Source organism: Egretta garzetta, unplaced genomic scaffold, assembly GCF_000687185.1.
Source record: "Egretta garzetta isolate BGI_Z169 unplaced genomic scaffold, ASM68718v1 scaffold397, whole genome shotgun sequence".
NCBI lineage: Eukaryota > Metazoa > Chordata > Aves > Pelecaniformes > Ardeidae > Egretta > Egretta garzetta.
The window spans coordinates 8,593,595-8,609,519 of NW_009260493.1; the positions used below are offsets into that span (position 1 = coordinate 8,593,595).

General features: G+C 44.3%; 2 protein-coding genes across 2 annotated transcripts in view; both read left to right on the forward strand.

The window, feature by feature from the left end:
- Positions 1–8,823, forward strand: part of LOC104131209 (pantetheinase) — an 11,663-nt gene extending 2,840 nt beyond the window's left edge. The window contains exons 2-8 of the mRNA XM_009644357.2: positions 738–979; positions 1,087–1,217; positions 2,985–3,177; positions 4,658–4,949; positions 6,042–6,415; positions 8,179–8,349; positions 8,609–8,823. Of these exons, the coding sequence (XP_009642652.2) occupies positions 738–979; positions 1,087–1,217; positions 2,985–3,177; positions 4,658–4,949; positions 6,042–6,415; positions 8,179–8,349; positions 8,609–8,737 (1,532 nt within the window). The 3' untranslated portion in view covers positions 8,738–8,823. The remainder of the gene's footprint in view (positions 1–737; positions 980–1,086; positions 1,218–2,984; positions 3,178–4,657; positions 4,950–6,041; positions 6,416–8,178; positions 8,350–8,608) is intronic.
- A 3,134-nt stretch (positions 8,824–11,957) lies between these two features.
- Positions 11,958–15,925, forward strand: part of LOC104131149 (vascular non-inflammatory molecule 2) — a 6,751-nt gene continuing 2,783 nt past the window's right edge. The window contains exons 1-5 of the mRNA XM_009644273.2: positions 11,958–12,026; positions 12,917–13,148; positions 13,256–13,386; positions 14,472–14,664; positions 15,254–15,545. Coding sequence (XP_009642568.1) covers positions 12,936–13,148; positions 13,256–13,386; positions 14,472–14,664; positions 15,254–15,545 — 829 coding nt within the window. The 5' untranslated portion in view covers positions 11,958–12,026; positions 12,917–12,935. The remainder of the gene's footprint in view (positions 12,027–12,916; positions 13,149–13,255; positions 13,387–14,471; positions 14,665–15,253; positions 15,546–15,925) is intronic.

Here is a 15,925-nt window from a genome sequence, read left to right on the forward strand (position 1 = left end):
CCCAGAGAGGTAGTGGAGGCCCCATCCCTGGAAACATTCAAGGCCAGGTTGGATGGGGCTCTGAGCAGCCTGATCTGGTTAGCGGTGTCCCTGCTTCTGCGCGGGGGTTGGACTAGATGACCTCTAGGGGTCCCTTCCAACCCAAAACATTCTATGATTCTATGATAAATGCAAGGGACAGTTCTGTCGCTGGCACATGAAGTGCGTTATGTCTCAGTACAGCGAGATGCTATGTGATGACTTTGGTCTAAAGAAACTCTGGGAAGCAAGCTGCATGTAATGGCACATATCACACGGTTGAGGAATATGAAGACACTAGAATAAAGTTTTTAAACCCCGCAATTTTGCCACAGAAGGCTAGCTCCAGGGGGAACATATCCATCTTCCATGTGGGGATCAGAGTTGAGCCAACATAGATAGCAAAAGTCTACTGCAATTGGTGACAGAAAAAAGTATAACAACAAAAATTAGACTGTTCTTTCTAGACATGTTTTTAATAACTACTTTTTCTATTGGCACAGTTACTCTTGGCATTGCCAAATTTTTTTAGTCTCATTGAGTTGCAACATCCTTACTGTGTACTGTTATACTTTCCCGTATGTCACCAGCAATGCTTGATTCCAAGGTAATGTTTTAACAGACCAGTATTTCCTCCCTCCTTTAAAGATAAACTTTGCCCCTCTTTTTTTTTTTTTTCTCTATATATATGCCTTTTGCACCATTTGTCTGTGACTCAGAGCATTCTAGGAGCTGCGAGGCAGCAGCCATGCTCCCTTCCCAGTCTCTCCTGCATGCTGCGGTGTTTGCACTCACAGTCCTTCAGGCCCTTGCCTCCGACACCTTCATCGCTGCCGTCTATGAGCACGCGGTTATCCTGCCAGATGCCACGGACGAGCCCGTTTCTCCCGATGATGCTTTGGCCCTGATGAACAAAAACATGGATGTCTTGGAAGGGGCCGTCAAGGAAGCCGCCCAGCAGGTACTCGGGGTATCGGGAGCGCTGTGAATCAGCATTTCCTGCTCCTGCTGCCCCTCCTGGTTTCCTGTTGATGGGTGAATTCCTAACGGAGGCTGTTGTTGTGTCAGGGTGCCCGCATCATTGTGACTCCTGAAGACGGCATTTACGGCTGGCGTTTCACCAGAGAAACCATCTACCCCTACCTGGAGGATATCCCTGATCCGGCGGTGAACTGGATTCCCTGCACCGACCCCACAAGGTGATTTCTTCTGCAGTCATTTATGTGGTTTCAAACTGGTCTCTCAGGGAGTCGTGAGCTGCTCCCAATACATGCCTAAGCACTGCTAATGCTTTTGACGTGAGGTTAAGTTTCAATTAAAGTTGCATAAGAAGGTAGTTAAATGATAAAATGTACAGCATGTCCATGACTAATTGACTAGAGAGCCCTGTTAATTTTTTTTTTTTTAATTAGACACTTCAGAGGGAAATTCAAAGAATATACAGAATTTAGGTTGCTAAAGATAGAGGAAACTACTTTTTTTTTTTTTTTTACATTTGGAAAAGTTTTGATGCCAGAATATGCAGCTTCTCATTCTGCTTTCAGTATTTGCACACCATTTTGAATAGAACTGATCGGAAATTCTTAACACTAGCTTTTATTTGCTTTGTTTGTTTGGTTGGTTTTTTACAAATGCTATGTTCATATGTATAAAATATAGCATGCACAAAAGCACACATACTGTCTTTGTGGACCACCAAGAAATAGTTTCCGAGCGGTAATAACAGAAGTGATGAGTTCAGTAGTCAAAGTCCAAATCTCTGAGCGATACAAACTCAAAGTTTTAATCTTAGCTTTTCACAGTCAAGATAAGATAAAGCCCGAATTGCCAGAATTTCCGTGCTGTAGAACATGACCTGTCATTCAAATGTCATGTTCCAGCTGGGACATCATAACCTGTAGCTGAGCGCTGGACTTCAGATCCATACGTCATGAAATAAATGCCTTTTTCACCACTGCTTTCTGCGCCTCCTCGATGATGAGGTGCTAAGACCATAATATTACATCTGTGAGGATGTAATTCCCTAATGGTCCTGAGAGGAAGAATCACAATGGGGAGAAGTGCAGGATGCGCAGCTTTTTACTGAGACATAAGTAGCTAAAATATACGAAGCCTTTCTGTAAATGTAGGGTGTAGGGTGGCAGTGTGCCTAGGCAGGTCTTTATTCCAGTTCTTCGCACAGTAATTTTTTGTGAAGGTGATCTGTGTGTCTCTTCACTGCCCTAAATCAGGTTTTTCATTAGCACCTTGTGGGAATATGATGCCAGCCATTGCTGCCTGGCATGCCCTATTCCTTGGTCCTATATATGTATCTTGCATGATGTCCTCCTGAATGGTCCATGCACACCTTGCAAAGCCATATGCATCGCCACCTTACAGAGGGGGATGTCTGCTCCATTCCTGGCATGGTACGGGTGCTTCAGAGGTGCTGCCAGTTTATGGCACATGGCCTGTCACATCCTGAAAGGAAGATCCCACTGCTGTTCAGGCCATGGCTAGAGGCCTGGGTGCTCCCGTCCAGAGGAGGAGATGAATTGCCTTGACTGCATCAGGTGCACTATTCCACAGCTTGATTCTGCTCAGTGTGTCAAGGCCCCAGAGCTACAGTCCTCAGGTGCTGCTATGCCAGACACTAAGATATTCTCCTGTGTGACACCAAGTTAGTCTCTTCCCCTGCCCAGTGATTCCTTTCCCACCCATTCCCAGCCCTAGGACTATCTGCTTGCTGCAGAGCATGTTCTGGGTGCTGAGGAGTGCTTGGCAGGCAGCCCAAGGGTGGCACATCCCACCAGACCCCAATGGGAGGGCTCCAGAGCTGCCCCTGGGTGTGGGAAGCAACCTGAGGGAGTGCTGCAGCCACCCTGCATATCTGCATTCCCTGCCACAACTGCAGAATCAGAGGTGCCGGCATGCCCTCACCACTGACAGCACAGATTTTGCTAGGTTTTTTTTCTAAAATGCATTAGATTTGCTCCAGCACCAGTGCAGGAGCGACTCAGCTGCATGGCCAGGAGTAACTCCATCTACGTGGTTGCAAACATCGGGGACAAGAAGCCGTGTAACTCCAGTGACGCCGGCTGCCCTCGCGACGGTCGCTATCAGTACAACACCAATGTCGTCTTTGACTCGGAGGGGAAACTGGTGGCTCGTTACCACAAGGTAAAGTGGCCTTGGAAAGTCAGAAGCTATTTTTCTACTGCTTCCACAATGTCTTCATTTGGCAAGAGAATTAAATGCCAGCCATTGTCCCGTGGCAGGTTTTTGCTTCTGTTTATAATGGAAAAGAATCTCTCTCTTGCTGTGAAGTGTTGACTCCAAATTTGCATTTGCTGTCATGTTTCTCAAAGTGGACTAGAATGAAAAATGATTGCGCAAGTCCAATTTAGTGGCATATGGTTTTGGTTTACTTCCTTGGTTTGTTAACTCCCTATTACTGGAAAAGCTGCTGCTTAAGCAGCTTTAGTTTTCAGTGCCAGGTTTTCACCAGACTGCTCCTTCATGTTCCAGGATTTTAAAATGTTTATCTGCATCTCCTCTTAGATGAATAGTCTGATTTAAGGAAGACAGACCCTTTCCTATCTTTTTTTTTTTTTTTTCTGATGATGTTTCAGCACAGTTTTTGCATAACAAGAATTATCTGGACATAACCATGGACCTAAGCTGGGTGTAAAAAGAGATGAGGCCATTGAAACGCACCCAATGAAAGTATCTTCTTTCAGTTTTATGTGCCTACCTGCAAGGTTCATCAAAGTTGTCTGAGGGTTGTGTGCCAGATATCATGCCAATGTGGCTAGACCAAAGTCAGTTGTTTATTTAATGCACTTTGGGCCCAGTATTTCACCTAGTTCTTCAGAGACAATGCCAAGATATTTCTTTGTGAGCAAACTGGGTGAGTGGGACACTGATAACGTGAGTCTGGTCTCCTGTCTGCCAGCCTGGCGCAACCCAGGTGCTGAGTTACAAGTTCAGTAAACTTGAACCTCTTTCCTGGCTTGGTGGCACGTGTTTATTGTCCAGGCCGCCTGGAGATTAAAGGACTCTTTTTATTAAACATGAATGTGAAGGAAGAAGGAAAATGTTGGAAAGCTGAGAATGTTGCAAACTTGGATATCTCTGTTGGCTGAGATCATCTGTCTTTCCCCCATCACCACTGCCTTTGTTTTCTTCTCTGCTCTGAAGTCTCCCTGTACTGCCTCGTGCTTCCTTCTGGCGCTGCGTGCTTCCAGTCCTCCCATCCATCTCCACACCAAGGTCACCAATCCTGTCTCTTGGCACCAGGTCCTTTGTGCTCCTCTTCCATTATTATTTCTCTTCTGTGTGTCTTTCGGGTCACGGGAGCTACAAACTAGGTGGGGAGAGTGGAAAGATTATTTTTATGGGAGTTGCAGGTGGCTAACACCAACAGACCTGCAGATAGCCGATTGCTTTCCTAGCTAGATGCCAGGGCAATATGTGTCTCCCCATATCCACCTTTTGGGAACCATGATGATCATACAATTTTAGCCTGACTTCCTACAGGTGAAGGCTTCAAGCACAGGTCATAAAACTTCTCTAGTCATTCTGAACAGTTTTAGGGAATGACTCCAGGATACTGCAGTAAGTGCCTTTGACCGGTTTCTCTTTTTTCCTTCCCCTACAGTATAATCTCTTTATGTCAGAAACTCAGTTTAATTACCCTAAAGAGCCAGAAGCTGTCACCTTTGAGACCCCCTTTGGGAAGTTTGGCATTTTCACGTGCTTCGACATCCTTTTCCGGGAGCCTGCCGTGGTCCTGGTGAGCGAGTTGCAGGTGGACACCGTGCTCTTCCCGACGGCTTGGATGAACGTCCTGCCCTTTCTGACTGCGGTTGAGTTTCACTCTGCCTGGGCTATGGGCATGGGTGTCAACTTCCTAGCTGCCAATACACACTATACCAACATTTCTATGACAGGTAATTATTTCTCACTCTGTCTGAAAAATCTTCATAGCCATGAATTTTTATTCCCTGTTCTACAAGGTGATTTTTCAGAGGAATATAATATATTTATTTGGAAGGTGAAGAGGCTAGCCACTGAATTTTAAACCTGACACCCCCTGTCCCTACTGGTGCCACACAAAGCACAGCACAACTTGTGGTGTTTTCTTCTCCCTGGCTTCTTAGGATTTTCCTTTCTTTCTTTTAATCCCTCCAAAGAAGTAGTAAGTTACTGCCCCTTCTACCCGAGTAGAAACTTCTGAAACAGGTTCTTTTCCTCTCCACCTGTGAGTCTGCAATTGAATGCTGAATGATAAACACACTTATAAACCCAATGCATGGCTCCATTTATTCTGGCCAAATGAAGTCCTCATTTTCTTTTAAGAGTGTAACATTGATTTTCTAGAGCTTAGCTTATGGGATAGTATATTTCAGCGAGACCAGTATCTTCCACTGAGCTGTGAAACCACAGTATTAGCTTGAGGCTTCTCATTTGAAATGCCTGACAGGCTACTGCTTGTTGTCCATTTTATGTGGCTCTTCAGTGGTGATGGGTATGACAGACCTTCTTTGATTTCCCTCTGTCACTTGGCACTGGTCGGGCATGAATTCCCCAGGTGGGGAGGATTCCCCAGCCAGTGTAAATGGGGCAGACAGCTGCTATGTCCCCCTCTGTTCACCAGGATGGGCCTGCGATACATGCCTGTGTTGTGTTTTGGATGGTCTCAATCAGTAGATGGTTCTTTTACATCAATTAGCTGAGAATAAAGGGATTTTCAAGCAACTCTGTTGCATACAGGAGAAAAGAGAACTGAGGAGGCCATAAATACAACCATAACATAACACCCTCTGCCCTTGTCTTCAGTGAGCAGACCTCATCCAGGGAAATAAATGCTATTCTTTGCCAAAGCATGATCTCTGTGTACTGAGTTGCTAACAGTCACATTTGGCGAGATCAAAATTTCCGTAATATTTAAAAAATAGTGGATAAGCTATCAGTAGGGACAATTAAAAGGACAACATGAATTTTTATTATTATTTTTGGACTGAATGTTGTGCTCTCCTCAGGGAGCGGTATTTATGCACCAAACGGAGCCAGAACATACTACTACAATATGAAAACTGAGGATGGTCACCTCCTCATTGCTGAACTAGATTCACACCCTCGCCTTTCTCCTGCCTCCCCGCCTGCTGTCAGCTGGAGCTCATATGCTTCGAGTGTCGAAAGTTTCTCACCAAACGACCATGATTTTGGAGGACTCATCTTCCACGACTGGTTCACTTTCACTGAGCTCACTAAGCCTGAAGGGAATCTCACCGTTTGCCAGAAGGACCTCTGCTGTCACTTGAGCTACAAGATGGCAGGGAAACAAAAAGATGAAGTTTATGTGCTAGGTGCTTTTGATGGGCTTCATGTTGTCGAAGGGCAATACTATCTGCAGGTAATGATTCTTTGGAGGGGGAGTACTTATTTTAGGAAGTTGCTTTACAAGGAGGAACCTTCAGCTCTGGGGAGGGGAAAGACAGTGACTTTCTTGTATGCTGGAGTCCCTGGGTCCTATTTGCTAGCAATGGGAAGTAGTTGCTAGAATGTCCAAGCCTGCTTACCTTTAAATCCAACAAATGCAGTGGAGAGGTCTCTAAACCTCTTTTAAGTTCCCAGAGTTCGTTCACTATTTTTTTAGCCATGCAATATTGGCTAAATTTAGGCCCTCTTTTGGGACTATCTGCAGCAAGTGTCCTGAATCTCCTCTGTAATCTTCATCAAACAGTTGCTGTTAAAAAATCAGTTGATCATATCTATCTTTATGAGATGCTCTGATAATTTAGGGTCACAGAGATGTTAATTTTTTGTCATTCCTCTAATCACAGCAACGGAGTTTACTGAAATGGCATATGACTTTTACTGGACATGTCCACTCTTCCTCTCTTTTAATCAAATGTTTGGGAAGACAGTGAGTTACATCCTGGTCGAATATGCTTAAAGACATATTAGGAAACCTTCTTTTCCTTCATAATTAAGTTATTGTGCCAGCAGATTATTGGTTTTTTAGTTACTTACTTCTGTCTGTCAACACAGTTTTGTGTATCAGCTGGTACAGATTCCAGGATGTGGGGGAGATCTTAGCCAGCAAACAGCTCATCTAATATATTTAAGGAGGTAACTTGAATAAATTCAGTTCTTGGTGAGCTCGCTTAGAAAATTTCAGTGATTGTGGAAGCTTCCAGACTGCCAGTCTCTACCAGTACTGAATTTTCTAGAGAAGACAGGAATTTCTGCTCTTCCTTTTTCCCCTCAGTATTTCTTTCATTTCCTGAGAACATGCTGAGGCAATTAAATTCTTTATTTCTGCTTATTTGCATTTCAACGGGAAACCATATGTGCTGATGAATAATACTTCTGATGTTTGCAAATGCACTTCTTCTGTCCCCCAATATCTGACACAAACTCCTCCATCACCTGTCAGCAAAACCAGCCAACATCCTTTGAACCTTCACAGGAGTGCTAGCCCTATTTCATATTTCTTCATGGTGTCCATAAGAGTTTATGAGCTATAACCTGGAGAGTTAACTCTAAGGCCAAAACATTGCCATTCCTAATTTCCTCTGTGTTCTACAAGTGCTAACACAAAACTGTAACAAAGGATGCTGACTTCGTCACCTTGACATATATTCGCCATGTGTTGGATGGAGAACATAAAATTCAAATTTCCCATGGACTACCAGACCATCTAATGAATTGTCATTAGCAACATGTACAAATACCAGTAAGAGAACCTGTGTGTACTGTTGCACAATGTACCCATGAGGAGGACTTCGTTTCATTTACCTGAAATTTCCATTCACAAACTCATCTTACTAAGACATGTGAGAAGGGAATCTTCAAATGAGAGGACTGGAAATTGGAAGAATTAGTGGAAGTGACAGGACTGACCTTCAGGGATGAAATAAGGTGCTCTGGGAGCACTTACGTCAGAAACTAGCGGTTATTTATAACTATTAAGGCAGTGCAGCTCTGTAATACCCCCAATCAGATCAAGGCTTGAAAAAACAAGCTACAACTAAAAAGGAGTTGCTTAAAAATTATGAAAGAGATCCTGTGATGGTCACCTGCTCTGACACACACTAGCTTTGATGACAAAAGGCTTTCCTATGAGAGTGTTTCCATTTTGCTAAATAGGTTGTTGTCTTCTCCTCCCCGCAGATATGCACGCTGCTCAAGTGCAAGAACACAGACTCGAACACGTGCGGGCAGCCAGTGGAGTCTGCGCAGACCAGGTTTGAGAGGTTCTCCCTCAGCGGCACATTTGGCACCAGCTACGTCTTTCCAGAAGTCTTGTACAGCGGCGTGCAGCTGGCCCCCGGGGAGTTCGAGGTAATGGGACACCCCAGAGCTGTGTCACGCTAGGTTCTCTGCAAGGTAGTAATGGAATAAACTATCTGGAAATAGCTGAAATGACCTTGCTCATAGTGAATAATCAGATCTATTAAATACCTTTTAATGAAGTCACTAGTTTCAGTAAGAGATATGGTCTGATGTACCTTCTTCCTGTTTTGTCACGTCTTTCTGAGCTCTTAGCTTGTTCATACGGGTATTCCTCTAATTATGTCCTTCTCTTACCTGTTTCAATCAGGTATTGAATGATGGTCGCTTGATAAGTAAGAAAAGAACAACAAAACCAGTGGTCACTGTGACGCTTTTTGGACGCTGGTATGAAAAGGATCATCTGAAACAAGACCCACAGTCACCAGCCTTCCCATGATGTTACCATACGTGAAGCTGTACACTATTAATCTCACATCCAAATGAGATACAGCATCATCTACTACAACAATCCCAATTACGTATCTTCTTTCCAGTTGCACAAACTTCTAATCAATGTGCTTTGTTTAATAGTAATGCAGAAATATTATTTTATTGCTACATGTTATTGGTTTTATTGCTTCACATATTTATTTCTATATCATAAGATTACTAATCTTTTATTAATGCAAAACAGCAGTTTCATTTCTCTCTTTTCTAGATTTTTATTTTTCTAGCCCTCAGAAAATCTATATTGTGGGCCAGAGGATACATTCTTATTAAAATAGCATTGCATATTTTATAAACACAGGTTTAGGTTAGACATTAGGAAAATTTTTTTCAATGAAAGGGTTGTCAAGCATTGGAACAGGCTGCCCAGGGAAGTGGTCAAGTCCCCATCCCTGGAGGTATTTAAAAGATGGGTAGATGAGGTGCTTAGGGACATGGTTTAGTGGTGGGATGGCAGTGTTAGGTTAACAGTTGGACTTGATGATCTTAAAGGTTTTTTCCAACCTAAACAATTCTATGATTCTATGATTATTATGACACCAGTAAATAAAACAGTGAAAGATGTGATTCGTGGCAGCTCTGTACAAGAAAGCTCAGTAATGCTTCATCTGACATACAACTACTTATACTGATCTATGCAAGTCTGCTCTTTTACCTCACGCAGGTTTTTTTCCTATTTGTATTGCTTCAGTTTTGTTGCCTTTATGCCACTGGTGCACGTGGTGTGGCACATGGCAGCATCATGGAGCCTGGGCAAGAGCTCCAATCAAAGACCAATCCTGAAGCAAAATCTGCAACTGCTTCTTGGTCAGAACTCAAGATGAATCATCATTTCTTTCAAATATCTATAGAACCAGAACTTGGAATTGAAACCTCAAAATATTCTGCTTGCCAGTTCTGAACAACAGCTTGTCAGCACCTGCTGGCTGCACTGGATGCTATTCAGTGCTGGAACTGTTTGCACCCAGTAAAGAGGTCACCAAGGGATGTCATATCATATAGCAGCTCCTCCCACCCATGTTCTCTATTTCTTTCTGGCCATATAACACCAACATATGTGACATAAGCTTTGTCCTTTGCTCCTTCATGATAATGCTGGGTGGTACTGCCCTGCAGATTCATTTACTGTAACGATTAGTACTAAGGGGGTTAGATTTCTACCTAAGACCAGCTACTACTGGTGAGAAGGTCCTGTTCACATCTTTTCTTCCTCTTTTCCCCAGTGACCTGTTGCTGCATGCTGAACCCTAGTGACCTTCCTTCAGTGTATAAAGATGTGCATGTTCTGTGGCTGTGTCTTTAAGAGTGGTCAGAGACCCCTATTAGTCTAATTTCTCCTTCCTTTTCCCCACACTGGCACCATTCCTGGTCTCAGAATGGTGCTTTCAAGGTCCTCAGTCCCACGTACTTCTGTTATGGAGCTGGTGAGAAGTTGGGAGTGCAAATACTACCCAAACTCCAGCACTGATTATCACTGCTGTGCACCATACGACCTTTTCTGTTTTCACATGTAAATAGATACTCACGTGTGACATAGCATAGTGTCATGTCTATCCTAATGACATGTTTACCAAAAGCCCCAGGCAATGTAGTCTGACTCATGGAAGCTCAACATCAGTGCTGCTATAGCCATGCTCTCTTAAACCTTGCTCACTGCTGGAGTCAGTTACTGTCTGACCCCAGACCGATGCCAGTGTGGCAAGGGATTATCCTGTGTGATCCTCTTCCCGTGGGTACAAACTCAGTGCAGGCACTGTGCTTGTTTCCTGGGAACCTGAGAGTGATACTGCAACTCTCTCCTGGGGAAAGGATCTGGATTTAAGGGAGGCTACGGCACGCAAGAGGGTCTCATCTTGCCATGCAGAAGGGATTCGGCAGGAGCGCATGGCTGGTCCAGGAGCTGAGAGGCAGCTCCTTCAGGTCTGTTCACTGCAGATACCAGTCCTCTGGCTAAGGGAATGTGTGTGCAGGTAGTATGTGGTCCCAATCCTGAATCTGGTGAGTATCTGGAATTCAGGATTTGGTCCAAGGTCATTGTGGTTTGGTTTAGGTATGATGAATATTTTCCTGTAGAAGACTGGCATAAGCCATCATGGCACTAAATTCTTTTTGCTTCAAAGATTGCATAACATTTATCATTGTGAAATGTGTTATTGTGTGAACCGAGTCAGGCATACAGAAAGTAATACTACGCAAGTCTACCCATGCATCCGCATGGGCAACCAGATAGAAGTGATTTTTGCGCATGAGCAACTTAACTTCAAGATTTCTGCTGGAGTGATGTGCAGACATAAGAAAGCCGGTTGCAATAGGCAAAGTTTAGAAATTGTGGCTCCCATTCATAATTCTCTTCCAACAGAGACCTTTGGGAACCAAAGAACTTGAGAGCTCAGTTACTGAGTGATGTGCTGATGGGTTTGTTCAGAGAAGCAACCTGCCTGGTAGCCCCCACTGTGATGAGAAGCAGCCCCCAAAGGCCCTGCACACCTGAGCCCGTGCTGTGCTGAGCTGGGGCGGTGCAGGTAGTGCCCATGCAGCAACACCGAGCTCGGGACCGGCCCCTGGCCTCCTGCAGCCCTGCCTGCACCCCGCGCCCTCGAGTTTGGGCAGGAATGTGTCCGTGCTGGTCTTGCCTGAGATTTCCCAAACTCGCTTGCTTTCCTGCCGTGACCCAGGCTTGCCTTGAGCGGCATTGCTACAGCAACGCCACACCTGAATCATTCACAGATCTGCCAGGCAATGTGCTATTTTTTTTGGCTGCAGCACAGAGGTTACTTCTCCATGACTTCTCTGTCAGTGGTATAAGGCAGAATTGCTCAATGCTGGCAGCTATCTTGCCTTTGATGTTGTGAGTCTTTCTGGGCAGGGTGATTGCATCTCCTGGTGTCAGCTTTCTGCCACTCTGGGGAATTCCCAGGTTTTGTGCAAGACTTTCCATTTTAAAACCCACTGGCTTTGCTTGCCCCATCCTTCTCTTGGGCGACTTCCAGGCCCCGGACGTGGGGCTTCCTAAAGCTCGTGCCTCTGCCGTGCTTTTGGTGCTGTCTGCTCTGGAGGCCTGTGCCCTGGACAGCTACGTTGCAGCCATCTACGAGCACAACGTCATCTTGTCAGAGGACACTGAAGTGCCAGTTTCTCCTGAGGAGATGGACAAAAATAAGACTTCTGGGTGAAACTACATAGTGAAGAGGAAGATATTGTCAGGATGAAGAATATTTTCCTCGATTTCTTGCTGAATGGTAAATGATTAGCCAGGTTATGTTCCTTTACCCTCACAGACATACTGCTGGGTCTAACGAAGGCTTTTTTATGAAGCACGTGAACCTACAGTTGTAATCTATTTCCAAAATACTATGCAAAAATTGCTTTCCATGAGAAAAAAACTGCTTTGCATGAGTAATTTCAAATAGCTTATTGTGCAAAAAATGCCTTTTGTAACAAAAATAGTAAAAACTAAATCTGTGATGTTTAATTCTTTCTCACAAAGCAAGTGGGTATGTTAGCTCTGGGCAGAGAGATCAGCACAGTTCAAGGGTTAGTTTATATTGCAGCATGAATCCAGGAGGGAGGACACTCTCAGGGCACCTGCGACAGCTATAATAAGACCTTGGCCAAAGGCAAGAGGCACGACAGGACCATGTGTCTCCTAAGCATAGGTGAATCAGCTCCACCCTGAAGCGTGAGGTGTATTTCACGTGGGGGGTCTGCCTGTGGCCCTGGCTGAGTTTTTAATGGATGGCAGCCAGGGCACAGTAAGGTTATATGGGGTAGTGTACCCTAACCACGAGAGTCTGGGCTCACCCCGAGATGCGTTTGGAAGCCTGGAGAGGGATGTACAAATGCAGCGTGTAAGTGCTCCTTCCATGGAGGTCCCCGTAGATCAGCATGGCTTCTGGCATGCTCTCTTAGCCTTTCGTTCACGTTTTATTTACAACATTTCGAACGGGAAACAAGATCCAATTCCAATAAATGTTTCTTTGACTTCTTACCATAAATAAACGTCCTGGTTGTTGGCAGAACTATACTGTACCTTCTCAGATTACTCAATAGAAGATTATTTACAAAGCAAACATATTAGTCTTTACTCCTCCTCTTCCTATCCCGTTTATATTCCCCACGCCTGATCCAGGAGCTGCGAGGCAGCAGCCATGCTCCCTTCCCAGTCTCTCCTGCATGCTGCGGTGTTTGCACTCACAGTCCTTCAGGCCCTTGCCTCCGACACCTTCATCGCTGCCGTCTATGAGCACGCGGTTATCCTGCCAGATGCCACGGACGAGCCCGTTTCTCCCGATGATGCTTTGGCCCTGATGAACAAAAACATGGATGTCTTGGAAGGGGCCGTCAAGGAAGCCGCCCAGCAGGTACTCGGGGTATCGGGAGCGCTGTGAATCAGCATTTCCTGCTCCTGCTGCCCCTCCTGGTTTCCTGTTGATGGGTGAATTCCTAACGGAGGCTGTTGTTGTGTCAGGGTGCCCGCATCATTGTGACTCCTGAAGACGGCATTTACGGCTGGCGTTTCACCAGAGAAACCATCTACCCCTACCTGGAGGATATCCCTGATCCGGCGGTGAACTGGATTCCCTGCACCGACCCCACAAGGTGATTTCTTCTGCAGTCATTTATGTGGTTTCAAACTGGTCTCTCAGGGAGTCGTGAGCTGCTCCCAATACATGCCTAAGCACTGCTAATTTTTTTAATCTATGAAAAATCACTAGTACTGTAGAAATGAGATGCATCAAAAGGGACTCTTAATTAAATGGTAATCAGAATATGCAAGGTAAAAGCATTGACACAGTCTCACTTTCGAAAATTGCAAAAGGAGGAAAATGAGGAACTTTTAGGCAAAATCATTATTATTAAAACATGTAAAACTTTATCACTTCAGATCAATTGTGAAAATCTTCTGTGAGTATATGTGAATTTATTACCATGTCAGATGCATAGATTAGACAAGGTGATTCAGTCCTCAGCTCATGTGGCTGGGTGATTTCTAAATCGAATTGCACAAAATATTTCTCTAATCTGAACAAGTGCTTTTTAGAAATCCAACTGCTTGCTCAGTCTGCTGTGTTACGCGGGCCAGCTCTCAATATGTGCCAGCAGGGGACACCACGAGGACGAGGTCTGTGTCCCAGCTCAGCTTTTGCATGCTTCTGTTCTGAGGCTTTATGAAGGAAGATTTCAAGATTCCTCAGCTCTGTAAATGCTGTGGCCACTTTTTTACCAGAAGGTTATGGGCAGCTGCCTTAAACAGAATCAAGAGTCTTAAAAAAGGATAAACTGGTCTCTTAAATCAAGATTTAGGTCTGCCTGAAAATTTATTTTTAGGTTATTTAAAGTTTATATTTGTATATTGATTTAGTCTCTCCTCTGTTTTCTGAAGCTTTCCGTATCTTTGTATGTGTCTTAGCCGGGAATTATATCCACAAAGAAAGTAACATTGTTAAGGGTACAGGAAAGAACAACACAGGGAGAACATTTTTTAAAGCTAAAAGAGACTGGCAATTTAAAATGCTGCTATAAACAGAGAAGAAAATGAACAGAAATTATGATTTGACCTATCCCTTTTTCTGCGCCTGGGGATGTGCAGATAGTGGAATAGCAATTCTCAATGCATTTCTTTCACACCTGAACTCGAACTTGTGAAATTTTGGGGGTTTTTTCTTTCACCAAAAATGCATTAGATTTGCTCCAGCACCAGTGCAGGAGCGACTCAGCTGCATGGCCAGGAGTAACTCCATCTACGTGGTTGCAAACATCGGGGACAAGAAGCCGTGTAACTCCAGTGACGCCGGCTGCCCTCGCGACGGTCGCTATCAGTACAACACCAATGTCGTCTTTGACTCGGAGGGGAAACTGGTGGCTCGTTACCACAAGGTAGGGAGGCGCTTCGGCATCACCCTGTAATCGATTATCAGTATACTTTTCATCTCTCTGGCATCAATTTCAGATGGTTTATACAATAATTTTACATAATTTTGGAGTGACAATGAAGCCAGGATGATCCAATGCAAGGATCTTATAGCTAGAAGGAAAAGCAGGCAAGTGCTTGATCGATCAGACATTACTTCCAGGAGCACCACAGCTGCAGAGCACATGCCGGCTACCAAACACCTAAGGGCTACTTTTATGATATTAAATGTGAAAGAAACAGTGACAGAGTTTTCCATAGTCAGTAAATGTCAGCTGGTCCTCAGGCACAGTTTTAGCCAAGCCAGATAGCGCTTTTGCAGGTGTCGTCCTGGTAGGATTTAGCAGTTGATATTGGCTGGGCATTGCTTCCAGGCACAGCCACCCCATTTTGCAGGGGGAGAGGGTCAGCTGGATGGATACAAACCCCCCAAGCCAGGCAGCTCAGGTATCTCAACCGCCAGCTTTGCCTTAATGCCTATCTCAGATGCAAAAGTAGCTGTTCATAATCTTGCCTTATTTTTAGTATCTAATATGCAATTTTCTTCACCTGCAGTACAACCTATTTAGAAGAGAAACTCAGTTTAATTACCCTAAAGAGCCAGAAGCCGTCACCTTTGAGACCCCCTTTGGGAAGTTTGGCATTTTCACGTGCTTCGACATCCTTTTCCGGGAGCCTGCCGTGGTCCTGGTGAGCGAGTTGCAGGTGGACACCGTGCTCTTCCCGACGGCTTGGATGAACGTCCTGCCCTTTCTGACTGCGGTTGAGTTTCACTCTGCCTGGGCTATGGGCATGGGTGTCAATTTGCTTTCAGCAAATACTCACAACATCAACTTGGCAATGACAGGTGAGTTGTATTTAGGAAGAGGGAAACTGTCTTCGGAGTACTGGATTCAGAAGCAGGCAAAAATGTTTTACAAACAGTGAAGTCTCTGGAAAATAGTATTTCAATCAGAATAAAAATATTCTTGATGTTGTGTTGAGTGTAGTAAACAGTTTCAAGAAAAGAAATGTTGAAAATTCTGGAAGAAGTAAAATTAGAAACTGCATGGCATTGATAATATAGAAGTGAAATCTTACTTCAAAAATAGCACAAAGTTTAACTTAAATTTTCAGCCTCTCAGTTAGAAGCAGCATTTTTTGTTTAAAATTCAGTCAACAGTTCAATGGAGAAAAAAATGTTTAAATGGAAATTAATAACCTGAACCCAAAAGGCAGATTCCTGCT